Genomic DNA, 20,255 nt, shown 5'->3' on the forward strand with positions numbered 1-20,255 from the left:
ATCAATGGAGGCATGAACCCACTATCGAGCATAAATACTCCCTCTTGGAGTTACAAGCATCTACTTGGCCAGAGAATCTACTAGTAACGGAGAGCATGCAAGATCATAAACAACACATAGACATAACTTTGATAATCAACATAACAAGTATTCTCTATTCATCGGATCCCAACAAACGCAACATATAGAATTACAGATAGATGATCTTGATCATGTTAGGCAGCTCATAAGATCCGACAATGAAGCACAATGGGGAGAAGACAACCATCTAGCTACTGCTATGGACCCATAGTCCAGGGGTAGACTACTCACACATCACTCCGGAGGCGACCATGGCGGCGTAGAGTCCTCCGGGAGATGAATCCCCTCTCCGGCAGGGTGCCGGAGGCGATCTCCTGGATCCCCCGAGATGGGATCGGTGGCGGCGGCGTCTCTGGAAGGTTTTCCGTATCGTGGCTCTCGGTACTGGGGGTTTCGCGACGGAGGCTTTAAGTAGGCGGAAGGGCAGGTCAGGAGGCGGCACGAGGGCCCCACACCACAGGGTCGCGTGGCCAAGGGGGGGCCGCGCCGCCCTAGGGTGTGGCCACCTCGTGGCCCCACTTCGTCTCCTCTTCGGACTTCTGGAAGCTTCGTGGCAAAATAGGACCCTGGGCGTTGATTTCGTCCAATTCCGAGAATATTTCGTTACTAGGATTTCTGAAACCAAAAACAGCAGAAAACAGCAACTGGCACTTCGGCATCTTGTTAATAGGTTAGTTCCAGAAAATGCACGAATATGACATAAAGTGTGCATAAAACATGTAGATAACATCAATAATGTGGCATGGAACATAAGAAATTATCGATACGCCGAAGACATATCACACATATGCATAGAGGCATATGTGACACATAGCCATTTTCACCAATTCTTGTCCTATGCACTTCTACCTTGACCAAATGGTGTGAAACCATATCTAAACCTAATCTAATATTAAATTGACCCTAACCCATGCCCAAGTAAAGCAAGATGAACAATTTACAAAGAATAATGAAAATTGACATGTCACCTCTCATGTGTTATGGCCAATTTTACAAATCTTTGAGCTAGACCTTTTGGAATGGTTTCAATGGTTGGGAAATGTTCCTAAATTAGTAAGAATCACTTTAGAGTCAAGAAAGATCAAATCAAATGGAGAGAAATCAAATAGTGAGATAATTCCATTTTCACTCACATACACCTAGGGCCAATTCATCAAATCTTGACCTAGCCACCTCCATTGCCTCAAAATGGTTTGAACCTTTCACCTAACTCAATCTAACACCAAATAAACCTCACTCTTGTCAAAATGAAGCAAAGAGGAATAAAAGAATAAAAGTTAGAAAATCCCAAAACCCTTACATATGGTGTATGCCATTTTTATAACCCTAGACCATTTTGGCCTTCACCATTAATTGTAATATGATACTAAACACTTATTACAACTTTTGGGAATCCAAGAAACCCAACTCAAATCTTTTTCAAACTCAAATTTGGCTCACATACAATAATGGTCAAATCTGCCAATGTTAGCCTGATCACTACTTTGAGCCCTTGCCATTCAATTTTCTCAAACCAACTCTTGCTAACTCTTGGAACCATTTCAAAGTCAACATCAAAGTGAACACTTTTTGTAAAGACCACCATGCCAAAATCATCTTTGATCAATAACTATGCTCATGCAAAGTTGAGACTTTTTATTATGATCAACAATCTCACTTTGTCACCTTTTGCAATTCTTTGAATTTCTAAATTCCACCACGACACATAGTTGTCTCTGGTCAAATACAACCTATCTAAACACACACTTTTCAAATTGGCCAACTATTTGAATTAAACCAAATTTGGACCAAATTTGCAAATAGCATCTATGGCACTATGTGACACTATTTGAAATAATGTCCTATCTAAACCTAACCTACCCCATCTCCACCCTACCTGTCCCCTTGTCCCCTCTACTCATCACACCACCACAGAAACCCTAAAGGAGCAAGCATAGCTTGCATGTACATGGCCATGCCGGCCATGTTCTTCCTCCCCTTCTCCCCTTCGACTAACCCTCTGGCCACCTTGTCCTCTGGCTCCACCTCACCTCCCTAATGCAGCCTATGCCAACCCTGGTCGGAGAAGATGCCGAGGATGGCCGGAATTCGCGCGCCCAAATCTCCCCAGGCATGCCGATCACGGCGTGGACACGCCCCAGCGCGCGCCACGGACACCCACAGAGCACGCGTCGCCCCATCCCTCTGCGCCTCCCCTGGACCACCGCAGAGCACCTTGAGCATCACCGTCGCCGCGCCAACCCACCAGACACGCTCCCGTGCTCTCGCACTGCCTGTCGCCGACGACTAGCTCGCCGGACCCCCGTGATCTTGCCGCCAGTACCTCGCCTCTCGCGCGCTCGCCAGACCGTCCCCCACCTCCTTCTCTAGCTCCCTAGCACCGCCTGGACGCCGCCTAGCTAGCGCTAACGTCGCCAACCCGATTCCCTCACCGGAGCCGCCGCGATGCTGTCACCCTCGCCGCACCCCACACGGCCACCTCACCATTATAAATAGAGCCATCCCCGCGCCTTCACCTCCACACCAAACCTGCTCGCCTCCTTCTCCTCGATCTCCTCGACCCATTTCCCCTCTCCAATCTTCACCGGAGCTCGCCAATTGCTCCGTCGATCGCCGGAACCCGACGCAGAAGCCGCCGTCGATTGACGCCTCCCCGAGCGACGCCGCTGGTACCAGCGCACTCCTCATCGTCGACAACGCCGTCCTGCGCCGCCGCTGACCCTCGCCGGAGTCCCAGCTCGCCGTCGACCCCTTACCTCCGCCGTGCCAGCGCCTCCCTCGCATCGTCGACGACGACGACTCTCCGCCGTCAGATGCGCTTCGATCCAACGCCTCTCAGCCCCGTACCGATTCGGTGAGTTTCACCCATCGACGGGTGGGTCCCCACTGTCAGCTGGCCCATTGCGTTGGGCGCTTAGCTGCTGGGCTGGCCTTGGGCCGTTTTTAAACCTTTCAGCCCACCTAGCTTTCCCGCCGGCCCTCTTAATTTAAATCGAGTTTAATTAATTCCAAATGAATTTCAATTCAGCACAAACTTTGAAATTCAATAGTTTCAAATCTACTGAACCAAAATTGATGAATTTTATACCGTTGGAAAGCTAGTGAAATTATCAATCAAATGCCACTGGTCCCATCTCAAAATTATTTGTAGAATTAATCTGACAAAAAGAACAAGTCAGGGACTTTTGCACATTCAAATAATTCTTAAAAATCAACCAAAATAGATATGAAGTTAATTCCAACTCCAATAGCTCACATTTGACTTACACTAATTGTTTAGGCAAGAAAATGGTGTGGTCACTTTGCATGATCATGCCCTAGTTTAAGTAGTGGAGAATATGGCTAGTTTAACTAGTTGATATTGTCCAAAACTATTAAGTAATTCATATGAAGTCTTATACTTCATTTAAATCTTGTCTCAAATGAATTCATGTGATGTTTCGACCCCTGGCCAAACTCACTTATATGAATTACTTAGAGATTTAAATCATATGTAGTGTTATTAAATGGTATGAGGTACTCTACCTCATTTAAATCAATTTCTCAAATGATGATGATGAATGGTTGACTTGGGTCAACATGATTTCATGTACGATTGTTTGAGAAATTAAATCTTAAGAAGATTTCAATGAGAGAAAAGTATTTCTCAAGAACCATATGGAAATTATCATTTACATATGTAAGGAGAGGAAATTATTTCCCTCAAGCAACCCAACCAATGCACCCCAATTGTAGTATTTGTGTGAATAGAATAATTGGTGTAAATACAAGTAATGTTAGAATAGCCAATGAATTGTTGATGATGTTAAATCACCTCAATGGTAGTTGTTAACCTAGTTACAACTATGTGTTAAATCATATGAGAGGTTTTCCTCTCATTTAAATCTTGGTCTCAAGTAATTCAACATGAGGTAGTGACCATGGTCTATATAATCTCATGTTGAGTATTTGGTGACATTAAATCACTACCATGTTAGTATTAAATTGTATGAGGTATGGAACCTCATTTAAATCATTTTCTTAAATGATGAGTATGAAGAGGTTGACTTTGGTCAACCTAGGTCATATATTGTTCATGAGAGAAATTAAATCTTAATAAGATAATGAGAGGAAACTATTTCTCTAAGTAATTAAAAGTAACACCTAAGTGAGTATGAGAGGAAATTATTTTTCTTTAAATAAGAGAGGAACACATCCACCCACCTAATAGTAGTGTGTGATGCTAGTTGAAGTTGTGTAAATCTTGTGTGTGCTTAGTTTAGTAGGTAAGTTTGGTATGATGATTGTGTACCCCGTATTCGTATTTTAGACGCTAGTACCAGAGACTATCAGGAGGAGGAGGACTTCTACAAAGAGGAAGGAGAAGAGAACTTGGACCCTCACTTCAACCAAGGCAAGCTAATATTCTTGCAAGCTAACACCAATGCAAGCTAGACTTTGGCAAGTTAACCCCAATGCAAGATAATACTCTTGCAAAGTGCAAAGCTCACTATGAGCAAGGCATTACCCTATTTACTTTATGCTTATGATCCTATTTCCCAGTTTTACTTTACAAGCTTTATTTACTTTTGTTTTATCAAAGTACTTTTTGATTCATGATTCACTTGGTTAGTATTGGATTAGTACAAGAGTATCAAAGTTAGCCTAGAAGCAAAGCAAAATACTTAGCGCCCCTCATACATAGATGCTAGTGCTAATTTGAAAGTGACTACTCCATTTGGGAACTTGGGAATTGAAATGACTTTGAAAACCTTGGAATGATGAGTCATTCTATTGAGAGATTTTGAAGGTGAATATGACTGGTGAATGACTTGGTGAATTTTACAAAAACAACGATGGTTGGGTTCGGATGCGATACCATTCCAATTTTACAAGTACCCCCACAATACCTGAATCTGGGTAGGGCTTAACCGGAAGTTTGTGTGTCTTAGTATGGGTTCCCTCTAAACAAGCGTCATTGGGGTTATGCCGAAAGCTGCCTCTACCACAACAGAAATGATATGATATGATGCGAAATGAGGTGAATGTCCAGCCCAAGCCCTGTGCAGTTCCCAGGCTGACCGTCTGTCTTCACTGGGAGGCCAAGCTCATGGGGAGAGGTGCCTATACTAGGGTATGTAAATGAAAGGTTAGGATTGGTAGTTCGCGTACTGCGTACGATAAATCAGGCCGATTACCACGACGAGCTATTGCAATTGTTGTGGCACAAGTGTACAACCTCTGCAGAGTTAAACCTATTCGAATAGCCGCGTCCTCGGTTATGGACAGTTGGAAAGGCCATACTGTTCCGTCATCAGAACTTTTCAAAAACTATGAATGGTGAAGGGTGACTTGTGAATTTGAACTTGAAAGATGACATTGACTTTGAATCACAACTGCATGGTGGGAATGACACTAAGGTTCCCACTTGAGTTAGTTAGCACATAAAGAGTTGTTTACAAAAATGTTTGTGAACTAAAATTGGCTTTATGCAAAATAAACTAGAGCTTAGCACCCCTTACTAGAATTGTTAGCACTTACATTAGTATTAGTTTGCGAGTACTTTAAAGTACTCACGGCTATGTCCCTGGCTATTCAAATGGCCAGACCCTGAAGAGGAGCAGAACTATCAAGATGACGGCAACCAGGATGTCCACGACAACTAGGAAATCTTCTGACGTCAGACGTTGGCCTGTGGACTAGAGAGTCCCTTCTATTTACGCTTCCGCTATGAAACTATGAAATTTGTGTATGTTGATCAATAGATCAACTATTTGTGTAATATGGATCATGTGATCTCTATTTGTAAGACGACTATGGTGTGTAATGAACGATGACTTATGATATTCAACTGTTATGTCTCGCAACAACAATATTCCTGGGATTGCGATGTATGGCATAACAGGCATCTGGACTTAAAAATCCGGGTGTTGACAGCAAGGGCCTCGCTTCTCCGCAGCAATGCGAGGGAAACACTCCTTTGCCTGAAAAAGAATGATAAAATAGTTAGCCACAACATGAAAGCTACCGGTAAAACAACCCGGATTGCATAATCTCTTACTTCGTCAGTTGGAGGGTTGGTGGAGCTAAGAGGCAGGAAGCCCCACTCCCAGTCCATCGGCATGGAGGTTTGGCAGATCTTCCTAGCCTTAAGGACTACATCTTCCTTGCTTAGAGGGAGGCCGGTGATCTTGGTGGGATCGCCAGGGCCGTACATTTCGCTTATCTTATGGGCCCGGCGCTGGAGGGGAAGCACCCGGCGTGAGATGAAGGTGCGGATAATGTCGTCAGAACAAATATCTGTCTCCCTCATCAGTTGATCCATGAAGCGAACAATCCGGTTCATTTCAATATGATTGGTCCCAGGATTGTAGCCCCAATTGGCCTTCGTGGGCACCCCCGGGTTGAAAGCCGGCAGATTGATGAGATCTGTGGCGCCGGTGTTCTTCACATAGAAAAAGGTCTCTTGCCATGCCCGGCATGACTCGAGACCGGAGAATTTAAAAAAGGGGCTCCCTTGACGGGAGCCGATGATGCAAGACACGCATTGAACGGGGGGCTTGGGCTTAGGAATTTCCTTGCCCTGGACGGAATTGATCCGAAGAGAAAAGAAGCGAGCAAAAGTCTCGCGAGTGGGGCGGAGGCCTATGTAGCCCTCCATGAAAGAAACGTAACAAGAAAGGTAGAAGATGGCATTGCCAGGAAGGTGGTGAGGCTGGAGTTGGTAGAAATCCAAGAACTCGCGAAAGAAGTTGGAAGCGGGAAGGCCGAAGCCGCGCTCAAAATGAGCAAGGAAAACGACGGACTCACCGGGTTCGAGTACCGGTTCGATCTCGTCGCGCGGAAGCCGGCAAGATACTTCTGCCGGTATCCTCCGGGAACGGTACAGCCAGTCAATTTCATGCTGCGTTACATCGGAGCCCTTCCAGGCTCCGCGGGTGATACCAGATAGATCCACTCCGGAACCTTGGCCGGAGCTGCCGGCCTCTTGACCTCTTCCGGTGTCAGACTCCATCTGGGAGAGTTCAGCGGACAGCCCATCGGAAGCTTCGCTTTGCTGGCTACTGGAGGATGATTCGGAAAGATACTCTTCGCTAGACATACGAGTCTGAAAGACGCCGGATTCTACCCAAAAACTGGTTTCCCAAGATCTACCCTTGCGCGAAGATCTACGAGTAAGACAAAAAGCAAAAGAAAAGAAAGAGTAAATACCCTACCGGCCCAAGAACTGGAAAACGAGAAAGAAGAGGGCAAATGAGCATTCGGGTTCACCTGAGGCAGCGGGAGACGCGAAGAAGAGGCTTGCCAGAGGTGCGGCGAGCTCGTGGTCGTCGACGAAGGCCGGCGACGAAGAGAGGCGAAAGCCGCCGAAGAAAGCTCGAAGCAGCAGCGGCAAAGGAGCGTCGGTGGATCTCTGCGCGGCGGAGACCTTCAGCGCAGCGGAAGCAATGACGCTGGTTCGTCGGGAGCAACGCTCTGGCGGCGACCGGCGGCGATGAGAGCGCAAGGGGCGAGGAGCTCTGTGCGCTGGAAAGGGGGCAGGTGCGGAGAAGAAGAAGCAGTGGAACCACACCCCCATTATATAGAAGAAGAAGTAGTGGGCTGGCAACCGCTGGGCCACGGCGGTTCGGTTCGTGGGCCGCCATGTGGCGCGAGAATACACGCGCGGAAAACAAAATGCCACAGGGAGGCCGCACGGATCCGGAACAGCAGCGGGATCCGGTGCGGTGCCATAAATGCTAGCGCAGAAGCCGAAGGGAAGTGACCCCTGGCACTGGCGCGTCAGATACAGTGCGCATGTCTCTGACAGGCACTGTACCCGAGAAATTCTCGACTTCACCGAGGAGGAATTTAATGTCATAGATACGGGAAGGTAAGATACCGGAAATACTCCGTAAGGAGAGAAAGATATGAGTCCGGCAAAGATGCCAGGAAATCTAAACTGACCACCGGAAAGATTAAACCGGTACCTTAAGATATGGGAACCTGGCATGGTCCGTCGGATAAAATCCACCGGACTATACCAGCTTCGGGGACTAATGTTGGGGGGATGACCCCCGGTATGCCAAAGGCATGCCAAACCGGATGGTTTGAGCCATCAAGATACCGGTTTAATGTTTATTCCGGAATGCGAAGTTAAACATTTGGCTAAGTAAATCTATACCGGTATCCCCAAGAGGGGTATACCGGAATGAGCTAAGAAGACACCGGGTCACCGGTAAGATGTGTACTGTAGCACGTCGGCAAGACTGGTCAAAGATTCTCTCAAAGAGCTAGAGGACAAGGATGAGCTAAGCAAAGTAGCTTTAAACGAAGCCCTGACGCGAAAGAGGAAGATGACGCCAAAAGCAACCGGGGAACGTCAGCTTCCCTGATTAAAGAAGATACCAGTGTCATCTATGATTAAAGTAGCTTTGTAAAGTAGTTTGTCTGTTCAAAGATGCCATTAGGGTTTCCTAGGGTTTCTTCCCCTGTAAGCCACCCTCTCCCCTATATAAGGAGAGGGGGCACACCCCATCGCGGGCATGAGATGTACGAGCCAAACGACGAACCTTGTATGCACAAACCTGTAATATGTGGAGATCAATGAAGAGAGAGATCTAGAGCAGAGTTCTTCCTTGTGTCTTTCTTCTTCTACCTCTGGCTTAGGCCAAGTTCTTGAGGAAAGCATCCGGAAGTTCATCCAATCTAATCAAAAACCCTCCCCCGAATCCTCTAGCGCCCATTCGGCCCCAACTTAAGCCATCCTATGGCATCTGTCTGTTCACCACGACGACATTTTCTTATCCCAAAATCGGGCAGGGCCACGAACAATGGCAAGCCTTGCTTGCAAAACACCAAAAGCTCTCTCAATGTCCTTTCGAGCTACTTCTTGAGCTTTGGCAAATTCAGCTTCAATTCTATCTTGGGGATCCTTGACAGACTTAACAAAAGTTGCCCAATCCGGATAGATGTCATCGGCTAGGTAATATCCCATTGTGTACTCATTGTTCATGACCTTGTAGTTGCAAGTGGGTGCTTCCCCATTTGCTAATTTGGCAAACAAAGGAGACCTTTGCAGCACGTTGATGTCATTGAGTGTCCCCGACAAACCAAAAAAATAGTGCCAAATCCACAAATCTTGTGATGCAACGGCCTCAAGTACAATGGTTGCATCTTTGCTCTTGCCACAGTACTGTCCATGCCATGCCTTTGGACAATTCTTCCATGTCCAATGCATACAATCAAGACTACCAAGCATGTCCGGCCAACCTCTTTTCTCATTTATCTCCATCAAGCGTTTGGTGTCATCATCATTGGGAGCTCGGAGATACGTTGGCCCAAACAACTTGATAATCATGCGAGCAAACCTGCGGACCGACTCCGATGTAGTATCTTCGCCAATTTGAAGATACTCGTCGGTGTAATCCGCAGGGATGCCATACGCAATGACCCTCATGGCAGCAGAGATCTTTTGGAACGCGCTGAAACCCATCACCCCGGCGGCATTCCTACGTTGCTTGAAGTAATTTGAATTGGCTTTGCATGCCTTGACGATTCAGACAAACAAGCTACGCCGTATGTGATACCTCCTACGGAACAGATGGGGAGGATAGGTATGTACCTCGGCGAAGTAGTCCTCCATCAGCTGCTCGTGGCCGAGGAGGCGATTCCGCTGGATGTGGTTCCGGCCGACCACGGACCCGCGTCGCTGATTCAGCAGCTTCGCACGGTCCTCCAGCTCCTTCACGGAGAGGAGGAGCATGGTGGCCTCCATCTTGTCGTCCTGGAGCAGCTCGTCGAGGTCGGAATCGTCTGGGCTCGACGAATCCGACAGATCGACATCGACGAACTCGTCGCCCTAGCTCATCCTCGATTCGGATAGAGCGGCGGCAGCGGGGAAGAGGGCGGCACCCAGAGTTGGGCGAGGAACATCGGGCGGGGTGCGGGGTGACCTGCGCTACCTCCGGGATGAGGGGCTTGATGGCGCGTGATGCACACGTCCGTTGGGAACCCCAAGAGGAAGGTGTGATGCGCACAACAATAAGTTTTCCCTCAGAAAGAAACCAAGGTTATCGAACCAGTAGGAGATGAAGGCCACGTGAAGGTTGTTGGTGGAGGAGTGTAGTGCGGCGCAACACCAGGGATTCCGGCGCCAACGTGGAACCTGCACAACACAATCGCAATACTTTGCCCCAACTTAACAGTGAGGTTGTCAATCTCACCGGCTTGCTGTAAACAAAGGATTAAATGTATGGTGTGGAGAATGATGTTTGTTTGCGAAGAACAACAGAGAACAGAGATTGCAGTAGATTGTATTTCAGATGTAAAAGAATGGACCGGGGTCCACAGTTCACTAGTGGTGTCTCTCCAATAAGATAAATAGCATGTTGGGTGAACAAATTACAGTTGGGCAATTGACAAATAGAGAGGGCATAACAATGCACATACATATCATGATGACTACTATGAGATTTACTTAGGGCATTACGACAAAGAACATAGACCACTATCCAGCATGCATCTATGCCTAAAAAGTCCACCTTCGGGTTAGCATCCGCACCCCTTCCAGTATTAAGTTGCAAACAACAGACAATTGCATTAAGTACTGTGCGTAATGTAATCAACACAAATATCCTTAGACAGAGCATCGATGTTTTATCCCTAGTGGCAACAGCACATCCATAACCTTAGAACTTTCTCGTCTGTCCTGCATTCAATGGAGGCATGAACCCACTATCGAGCATAAATACTCCCTCTTGGAGTTACAAGTATCAACTTGGCCAGAGCCTCTACTAGCAACGGAGAGCATGCAAGAACATAAACAACATATATATGATAGATCAATTAATCAACTTGACATAGTATTCCATATTAATCGGATCCCAACAAAAACAACATGTAGCATTACAAATAGATGATCTTGATCATGATAGGCAGCTCACAAGATCTAAACATGATAGCACAAGACGAGAAGACAACCATCTAGCTACTGCTATGGACCCATAGTCCAAGAATGAACTACTCACGCATCAATCCGGAGGCGGGCATGATGATGTAGAGTCCTACGGTGATGATTCCCCTCTCCGGCAGGGTGCCGGAGACGATCTCCTGAATCCCCCGACATGGGATTGGCGGAGGCGGCGTCACAGTAACTTTTCTCGTATGGTGGCTCTCGGTACTAGGGTTTTCGCGACGGAGAGAATAAATAGGCGAAGGGGCAGAGTCGGGGGACGCTCGAGGGGCCCACCCCATAGGGCAGCGTGGCCAGGGGTGGGGCCGCGCCCCCCCCTAGGGTGTGGCCGCCTCGTCGCCCCTCTTTGTCTCCTCTTCGGACTTCTGGAAGGCTCCGTGCAAAATAAGACCGTGGGCTTTTGTTTCGTCCAATTCCGAGAATATTTCCTGTGTAGGATTTCTGAAACCAAAAATAGCGTAAAACGAACCGGCGCTTCGGCATCTTGTTAATAGGTTAGTGCCGGAAAATGCATCAAAATGATATAAAGTGTATATAAAACATGTGAGTATTGTCATAAAACTAGCATGGAACATAAGAAATTATAGATACGTTTGAGACGTATCAAGCATCCCCAAGCTTAGTTCCTACTCGCCCTCGAGTAGATAAACGATAACAAGGATAATTTCTGAAGTGACATGCTATTGTCATAATCTTGATCAATACTATTGTAAAGCATATGAGATGAATGAAGTGATTTGAAGCAATAGTCTATAGTTTTGCTAACAAAAAGATAATGACTAAACAACTGAATCATATAGCAAAGACTTTTCATGAATAGTACTTTCAAGACAAGCATCAATAAGTCTTGCATAAGAGTTAACTCATAAAGCAATAGATTCTTAATAGAAAGTTTTGAAGCAACACAAAGGATGATTAAGTTTCAGCAATTGCTTTCAACTTGTAACATGTATATCTCATGGATAGTTGTCAACATAAAGCAATATAACAAGTGCAATAAGTAAACATGTAAGAATCAATGCACACAGTTGACACAAGTGTTTGCTTCTAAGATAGAAAGAAGTAGGTAAACTGACTCAACATAAAGTAAAAGAAAGGCCCTTCGCAGAGGGAAGCATGGATTACTCATGTGCTAGAGCTTTTTATTTTGAAAACATGGAAACAATTTTGTCAACAGTAGTAATAATTCATATGTGTTATGCATAAAACCTCTTATAAGTTGCAAGCCTCATGCATCGAATACCAATAGTGCCCGCACCTTGTCCTAATTAGCTCGGATTTCCATGGATTATCATTGCATTACATATGTTTCAACCAAGTGTCACAAAGGGGTACCTCTATGCCACCTGTACAAAGGTCCAAGGAGATAGATCGCATTTGATTTCTCAGTTTTGATAGATCTCAACTTGAGGACATCCATACCGGGACAACATAGAAAACAGATAATGGACTCCTCTTTAATGCTTAAGCATTCAACAACAGATAATATTCTCATAAGAGATTGAGGATTAATGTCCAAGCTGAAACTTCCACCATGATACATGGCTTTGGTTGGCGGCCCAATGTTCTTCTCTAACAATATGCATACTCAAACCATTTAATCATGATAAATCACCCTTACTTCAGACAAGACAAACATGCATAGCAACTCACATGATATTCAACAAAGGTGTAACAGTTGATGGCGTCCCCAGAAACATGGTTACCGCTCAACAAGCAACTTATAAGAAATAAGATACATAAGCGACATATTCAATACCACAATAGTTTTTAAGCTATTTTCCCATGAGCTATGTATTGCAAAGACAAGGAATGAAATTTTAAAGGTAGCACACAAGCAATTTACTTTGGAATGGCAGAGAAATACCACATATAGGTAGTTATGGTGGACACAAATGGCATGAGTTTTGGCTCAAGGTTTTTGGATGCACGAGAAGCATTTCCTCTCAGTACAAGGCTTTGGCTAGCAAGGTTGTTTGAAGCAAACACAAGTATGAACCGGTACAGCAAAACTTACATAAGAACATATTGCAAGCATTATAAGACTCTACACTGTCTCCTTGTTGCTCAAACACTTTTACCAGAAAATATCTAGGCCTTAGAGAGATCAATCATGCAATCCAAATTTCAACATGCTCTACGGTAGTTCTCCACTAATAGGTTTAAACTACATGATGCAAAAGCTTAAACATGATCTATGAGAGCTCAAAACAATTGCCAAGTATCAAATTATTCAAGACAATATACCATTTACCACATGAAGCATTTTCTGTTTGCAACCAAATAGCAATCAACGAAGCAGCTTTCAACTCCGCCATGAACATTAAAGTAAAGCTAAGAACACCAGTGTTCATATGAAAAAGCGGAGCGTGTCTTTCTCCAACACAAGGAATGCTAGGATCCGATTTTATTCAAACAAAAACAAAAACAAAAACAAACAGACGCTCCAAGTAAAGCACATAACGGAATAAAAATATAGTTTCACTAGAGGTGACCTGATAAGTTGTCGATGAAGAAGGGGATGCCTTGGGCATCCCCAGGGTTAGATGCTTGAGTCTTCTTGAAATATGCATGGATGAACCACGGGGGCATCCCCAAGCTTAGACTTTTCACTCTTCTTGATCATATTATATCTTCCTCCTCTCTTGACCCTTGAAAACTTCCTCCACACCAGGCTCAAAACAAACTCATTAGAGGGTTAGTGCATAATCAAAAATTCACATGTTCAGAAAGGACACAATCATTCTTAACACTTCTGGACATTACCCAAAGCTACTGAAAGTTAATGGAACAAATAAATCCACTCAACACAGTAAAAGAGGCAATGCGAAATAAAATGCAGAATCTGTCAAAACAGAATAGTCCGTAAAGACGAAAAAAATTTCGAGGCACTTAACAGGCTTAGATGAAAAATCTCAAATTGAATGAAAGTTGCGTACATATCTAAGGATCGCGCATGAATTTTTTCAGCATTTTACGAGTTTCCTACAGAGAGATCTACTCAAATTCGTGACAGGTAAAAATCTGTTTCTGCGCAGGAATCCAAATCTAGTATCAACTTTACTATCAAAGACTTTACTTGGCACAACAACATGATAAGGAGAGGTTGCTACAGTAGTAACAACTTCCAAAACACAACCAAACAGTAGTAAAATAAAAACATCATGGGTTATCTCTCAAGAAGTGCTTTTCTTTAACGTCTTTTAGCTAGGCGCAGAAAGTGCAAATCAAGTAACATCAAGAGAAGAAGCATTAACATCATAATTTGTTCTAATAATAGAATCAAAAGGCAACTTCATTCTCTTTCTAGGGAAGTGTTCCATACCTTTCTTGAGAGGGAATTGATACTTAATATTTCCTTCTTTCATATCAATAATAGCACCAACAGTTCGGAGAAAGGGTCTTCCCAAAATAATAGGACAAGATACATTGCATTCAATATCCAAGACAACAAAATCCACGGGGACAAGGTTATTGTTAACCGTAATGTGAACATCATCATCCTCCCCAAAGGTTTTTTATAGAATTATCAGTAAGATTAACATCCAAATAATAATTTTTCAATGGTGGCAAGTCAAGCATATCATAGAGTTTCCTAGGCATAACAGAAATACTTGCACCAAGATCACATAAAGCATTACAATCAAAATCATTGACTTTCATCTTAATGATGGGCTCCAAACCATCTTCCAACTTCCTAGGAATAGAAGTTTCAAGTTTTAATTTCTCTTCTCTAGCTTTAATGAGAGCATTTGTAATATGTTTTGTAAAGGCTAAATTTATAGCACTAGCATTAGGACTTCTAGCAAGTTTTTGTAAGAACTTAATAACTTCAGAGATATGACAACTATCAAAATCTAAACCATTATGATCTACAGCATTCTGAAAAATTTCAGCACTTTTATCACAAACAGTTTCAACAGTTTCAGGCAATTTTGCACGCTTTGCAGTAGAATTAGAAACATTGCCAACACAAATTATTTTACCAGTGATAGTAGGAGGTTTAGCAACATGTGAAGCATCAACATTACTAGTGGTGGTAATAGTCCAAAATTTAGCTACATTATTCTCTTTAGCAAGTTTTTCTCTTTCTTCTCTTTCCCACCTAGCATGCAATTCAGCCATCAACCTAATATTATCATTAATTCGAACTTGGATAGCGTTTGCTGTAGCAAATGACTTAATATCTTTATCTTCATTAGGCATAACTTTCAATTTTAGAAGATCAACATCAGCAGCAAGATTATCAACCTTAGAAGCAAGAACATCAATTTTACCAAGCTTTTCTTCAACAGATTTATTAAAAGCAGTTTGTGTACTAATAAATTCTTTAAGCATGACTTCAAGACCAGAGGGTGTACTCCTACTATTGTTGTAAGAATTACCATAAGAATTACCATAACCATTACTATTATTAGAAGGATATGGCCTATAGTTGTTACCAAAATTATTCCTATAAGCATTGTTGTTGAAATTATTACTTTTAATGAAGTTCACATCAACATGCTCTTCTTGAGCAACCAATGAAGCTAAAGGAACATTATTAGGATCAACATTAGATCTACCATTAACAAGCATACACATAATAACATCAATCTTATCACTCAAGGAGGAGGTTTCTTCAACAGAATTTACCTTCTTACCTTGAGGAGTCCTTTCGGTGTGCCATTCAGAGTAGTTGATCATCATATTATCAAGAAGTTTTGTTGCAGCACCCAAAGTAATGGACATAAAAGTACCTCCAGCAGCTGAATCCAATAGGTTCCTCGAAGAAAAATTTAATCCTGCATAGAAGGTTTGGATGATCATCCAAGTAGTTAGTCAATGGGTAGGGCAATTCTTCACCAAAGATTTCATTCTTTCCCATGCTTGGGCAACATGTTCATTATCCAATTGCTTAAAATTCATAATGCTACTTCTCAAAGATATAATTTTAACAGGAGGATAATATCTACCAATGAAAGCATCTTTACATTTAGTCCATGAATCAATACTATTCTTAGGCAAAGATAGCAACCAATCTTTAGCTCTTCCTCTTAAGGAGAAAGGAAACAATTTCAGTTTTATAATGTCTCCATCTACATCCTTATACCTTTGCATTTCACAAAGTTCAACAAAATTATTAAGATGGGCAGCAGCATCATCAGTACTAACACCAGAAAATTGTTCTCTCGTAACAAGATTTAGTAAAGCAGGTTTAATTTCATAAAATTCTGCTGTAGTAGCAGGTGGCGCAATAGGAGTGCATATAAAATCATTATTATTGGTGCTAGTGAAATCACACAACTTAGTGTTCTCAGGAGTATTCATTTTAACAGTAATAAAAATAAGTAAAGCAAACTAAATTAAGTAAAGTAAAACAAGTAACTATTTTTTGTGTGTTTTTGATATAAAGAAAGCAAACAAAAAAGAAAATAAAATAAAGTAAAGCAAGACAATAAACAAAGTAAAGAGATTGGATGTGAGAGACTCCCCTTGCAGCGTGTCTTGATCTCCCCGGCAACGGCGCCAGAAAACAGTCTTGATGGCGCGTGATGCACACGTCCGTTGGGAACCCCAAGAGGAAGGTGTGATGCGCACAACAGTAAGTTTTCCCTCAGAAAGAAACCAAGGTTATCGAACCAGTAGGAGATGAAGGCCACGTGAAGGTTGTTGGTGGAGGAGTGTAGTGCGGCGCAACACCAGGGATTCCGGCGCCAACGTGGAACCTGCACAACACAATCACAATACTTTGCCCCAACTTAACAGTGAGGTTGTCAATCTCACCGGCTTGCTATAAACAAAGGATTAAACGTATGGTGTGGAGAATGATGTTTGTTTGCGAACAACAACAGAGAACAGATATTGCAGTAGATTGTATTTCAGATGTAAAAGAATGGACCGGGGTCCACAGTTTACTAGTGGTGTCTCTCCAATAAGATAAATAGCATGTTGGGTGAACAAACTACAGTTGGGCAATTGACAAATAGAGAGGGCATAACAATGCACATACATATCATGATGACTACTATGAGATTTACTTAGGGCATTACGACAAAGAACATAGACCGCTATCCAGCATGCATCTATGCCTAAAAAGTCCACCTTCGGGTTAGCATCCGCACCCCTTCCAGTATTAAGTTGCAAACAACAGACAATTGCATTAAGTATTGTGCGTAATGTAATCAACACAAATATCCTTAGACAAAGCATCGATGTTTTATCCCTAGTGGCAACAAAGACATCCATAACCTTAGAACTTTCTGTCACACGTCCCGCATTCAATGGAGGCATGAACCCACTATCGAGCATAAATACTCCCTCTTGGAGTTACAAGTATCAACTTGGCCAGAGCCTCTACTAGCAACGGAGAGCATGCAAGAACATAAACAACACATATATGATAGATCAATTAATCAACTTGACATAGTATTCCATATTCATCGGATCCCAACAAACACAACATGTAGCATTACAAATAGATGATCTTGATCATGATAGGCAGCTCACAAGATCTAAACATGATAGCACAAGAGGAGAAGACAACCATCTAGCTACTGCTATGGACCCATAGTCCAAGGATGAACTACTCACGCATCAATCCGGAGGCGGGCATGATGATGTAGAGTCCTCCGGTGATGATTCCCCTCTCCGGCAGGGTGCCGGAGGCGATCTCCTGAATCCCTCGAGATGGGATTGGTGGCGGCGGCGTCACAGTAACTTTTCTCGTATCGTGGCTCCCGGTACTAGGGTTTTCGCGATGGAGGGAATAAATAGGCGAAGGGGCAGAGTCGGGGGACGCTCGAGGGGCCCACCCCATAGGGCGGCGCGGCCAGGGGTGGGGCCGCGCCCCCCTAGGGTGTGGCCGCCTCATCGCCCCTCTTCGTCTCCTCTTCGGACTTCTGGAAGGCTCCGTGCAAAATAAGACCGTGGGCTTTTGTTTCGTCCAATTCCGAGAATATTTCCTATGTAGGATTTCTGAAACCAAAAGCAAAGAAAACAGAATCGGCGCTTCGGCATCTTGTTAATAGGTTAGTGCCGGAAAATGCATCAAAATGATATAAAGTGTATATAAAACATGTGAGTATTGTCATAAAACTAGCATGGAACATAAGAAATTATAGATACGTTTGAGACGTATCAGGGCTCAGGCGAATCGGGCGGTGCGGCAGCGGCGGAGTGTGGTGGCGGCGCGGGGAGGGAGAGAGCTAGCGGTTCCGTCAGCTAAAATTTCAGCGCGCCTTAGATAGGGATCGAGCATTCGGTTCGCTCGAGCGACCCCTACAAATACATGCCGTTTTGGGTTTTCGGTCTCGGTCCGAAAAAAGTTTTTCGGTTTTGGGCCTCTTACGGTCACTGATCGGCGCTATTTTTCAGCCCGAACCCGTAAACTGGCGGTTATTTTTCTGTTTTGGCCCGTTTACGGGGCTCTGCTAGAGATGCTCTAAGTGCATATGTTCGGTTTTAGCTCCTCTTCTTCTTGCTAAGAGTCGACGATAAATAAAATAAACAGGGCGTCGTTTTAACATGGCTCAGTAGTCAGTACATATAGCGTCTGATTCTTAGAGCATCTCCAACAAGCGCACTAAATTTTGGCGCGCTAAATCTCGCTTCCATCACGCTGTAAACGTATAGCGCGCGCTGAGTGGAAATTTGCCCCGCCGGATGCACTATTTTGCAGCTCGTGTTGGCGCGGTAAAAAATCTCCTCCGCCAGGCGCTCCATTATGCAGCGCGCAGCGCGGCGCAAACAACAAACACACACAAGTATTCATCAAAGAAGATCAAACAACCATCTAAATTCAGAAATAAAACATACCATACAAATACAATAAATTGTTCACAACAAATACAACAAGTACATGAAATTGTTCACACCAAATACAACAAGTTTGCGGACCAACATACAACAATACAACATAGTTTTGAGACAATACAACACATAGTTTTCAAACAAATACAACAAGTATGCAACTATTGTTATCCATGCTAATTCCACCATTCTTCCATGAGATCTTTTTGGAGCTCATCGTGTGTGTCGTTGGAGCGAATGACATGGTACGTGGCAATGAACCGGACAATCTTATGTGCGGACCTCCTCACTTGCACGGGAACCCCCATTAACTCGTAGTGGGTATGATCCACATCTTTCCCACGATCATCCTCTATAATCATGTTATGCATGATGACATAAGCGGTCATGATATACCAAAGGCACTCTTTGTCCCAAAATCTAGCCGGCCCTCTCATAATGGCAAATTGAGCTTGCAAAATCCCAAATGCTCTATCTACATCTTTCCTAGCCACCGCTTGTGCATTATGAAATTGGGTTTGCTTCTTACCTCATGGTTGAATAACCGGCTTCACAAATGTTTGCCACCTTGGATATATGCCGTCGGCGAGAAAGTAGTCATAGTTGTACTTGTGGCCATTTGCTTCAAACTCCATCAATGGACCTTCCCGCATTGCAAGTCTTGTCATTAGTGGTGATCGTTGAAGAACATTGATGTCATTGCAAGACCTGGGCATTCCAAAAAATGCATGCCATATCCAAGTCTCTTGATCGACGACCGCTTCAAGGACTATGGTGGCATCCTTCTTCTACCCTTTGAATTGTCCATGCCATACCGCTGGACAATTCTTCCAACTCCAATGCATACAATCAATGGAACCAAGCATACCGGGAAACCCCCGGTCGGCGTTGATCTCCAAAAGCCTTGTCGTGTCTTGAGCATTGGGGGCTCTCAAGTATGTGGATCCGAAAACATTCACAATTGCAACGACAAAGCACTTCACACACAAGATAGAAGTGCTCTCTCCCATGGCCAAATGATCATCAACTAGATCCGTCGGTATACCATATGCCAACATACGTAAGGCGGCGGTCACCTTTTGATATGTGCTGTGACCAAGTTCTCCGGCGGCATTTCTCCTTTGCTGAAAGAACCGATCATACTTGGTCACCTCCGTTGCGATGTGCTTGAACAAGTTGATGCTCATCCGAAAATGACGCCAAAAATATCTTTCGGGAAATATTGGATTCTCATTGAAATACGACCGCATCAACTTCTCATGCCCTTCAATCCTTTCTCTCCACAACTTCTGTCTACCAAACACCGATCCACCAATTTTTGGTTCTTAACGGTGCGGTATGCTAATATTAAGGATATGTTCTCCTCTTCCTCTTGGTCATTGACAAGGTATCGACTTGTCAATGCCTACAAGTTGTAGACTAGGGTTTTGTTGGAAGTAGAGGGCAAGTA

At 43.9% G+C, this 20,255-nt stretch overlaps 1 protein-coding gene across 1 annotated transcript; it reads right to left on the minus strand.

The window, feature by feature from the left end:
• Positions 1–8,824: 8,824 nt before the first annotated feature.
• LOC127315790 (uncharacterized) lies at positions 8,825–9,817 on the minus strand. Its single transcript, XM_051346242.1, has 2 exons — positions 9,665–9,817; positions 8,825–9,589 (listed from the first exon to the last, which is right to left on the minus strand). Exons 1-2 carry the CDS (start codon positions 9,815–9,817, stop codon positions 8,825–8,827), a joined length of 918 nt encoding a protein of 305 aa, XP_051202202.1.
• Between the last annotated feature and the right edge of the window lie 10,438 nt (positions 9,818–20,255).

The sequence above is a fragment of the Lolium perenne genome, chromosome 7 (assembly GCF_019359855.2).
Source record: "Lolium perenne isolate Kyuss_39 chromosome 7, Kyuss_2.0, whole genome shotgun sequence".
NCBI classification, from domain to species: domain Eukaryota; kingdom Viridiplantae; phylum Streptophyta; class Magnoliopsida; order Poales; family Poaceae; genus Lolium; species Lolium perenne.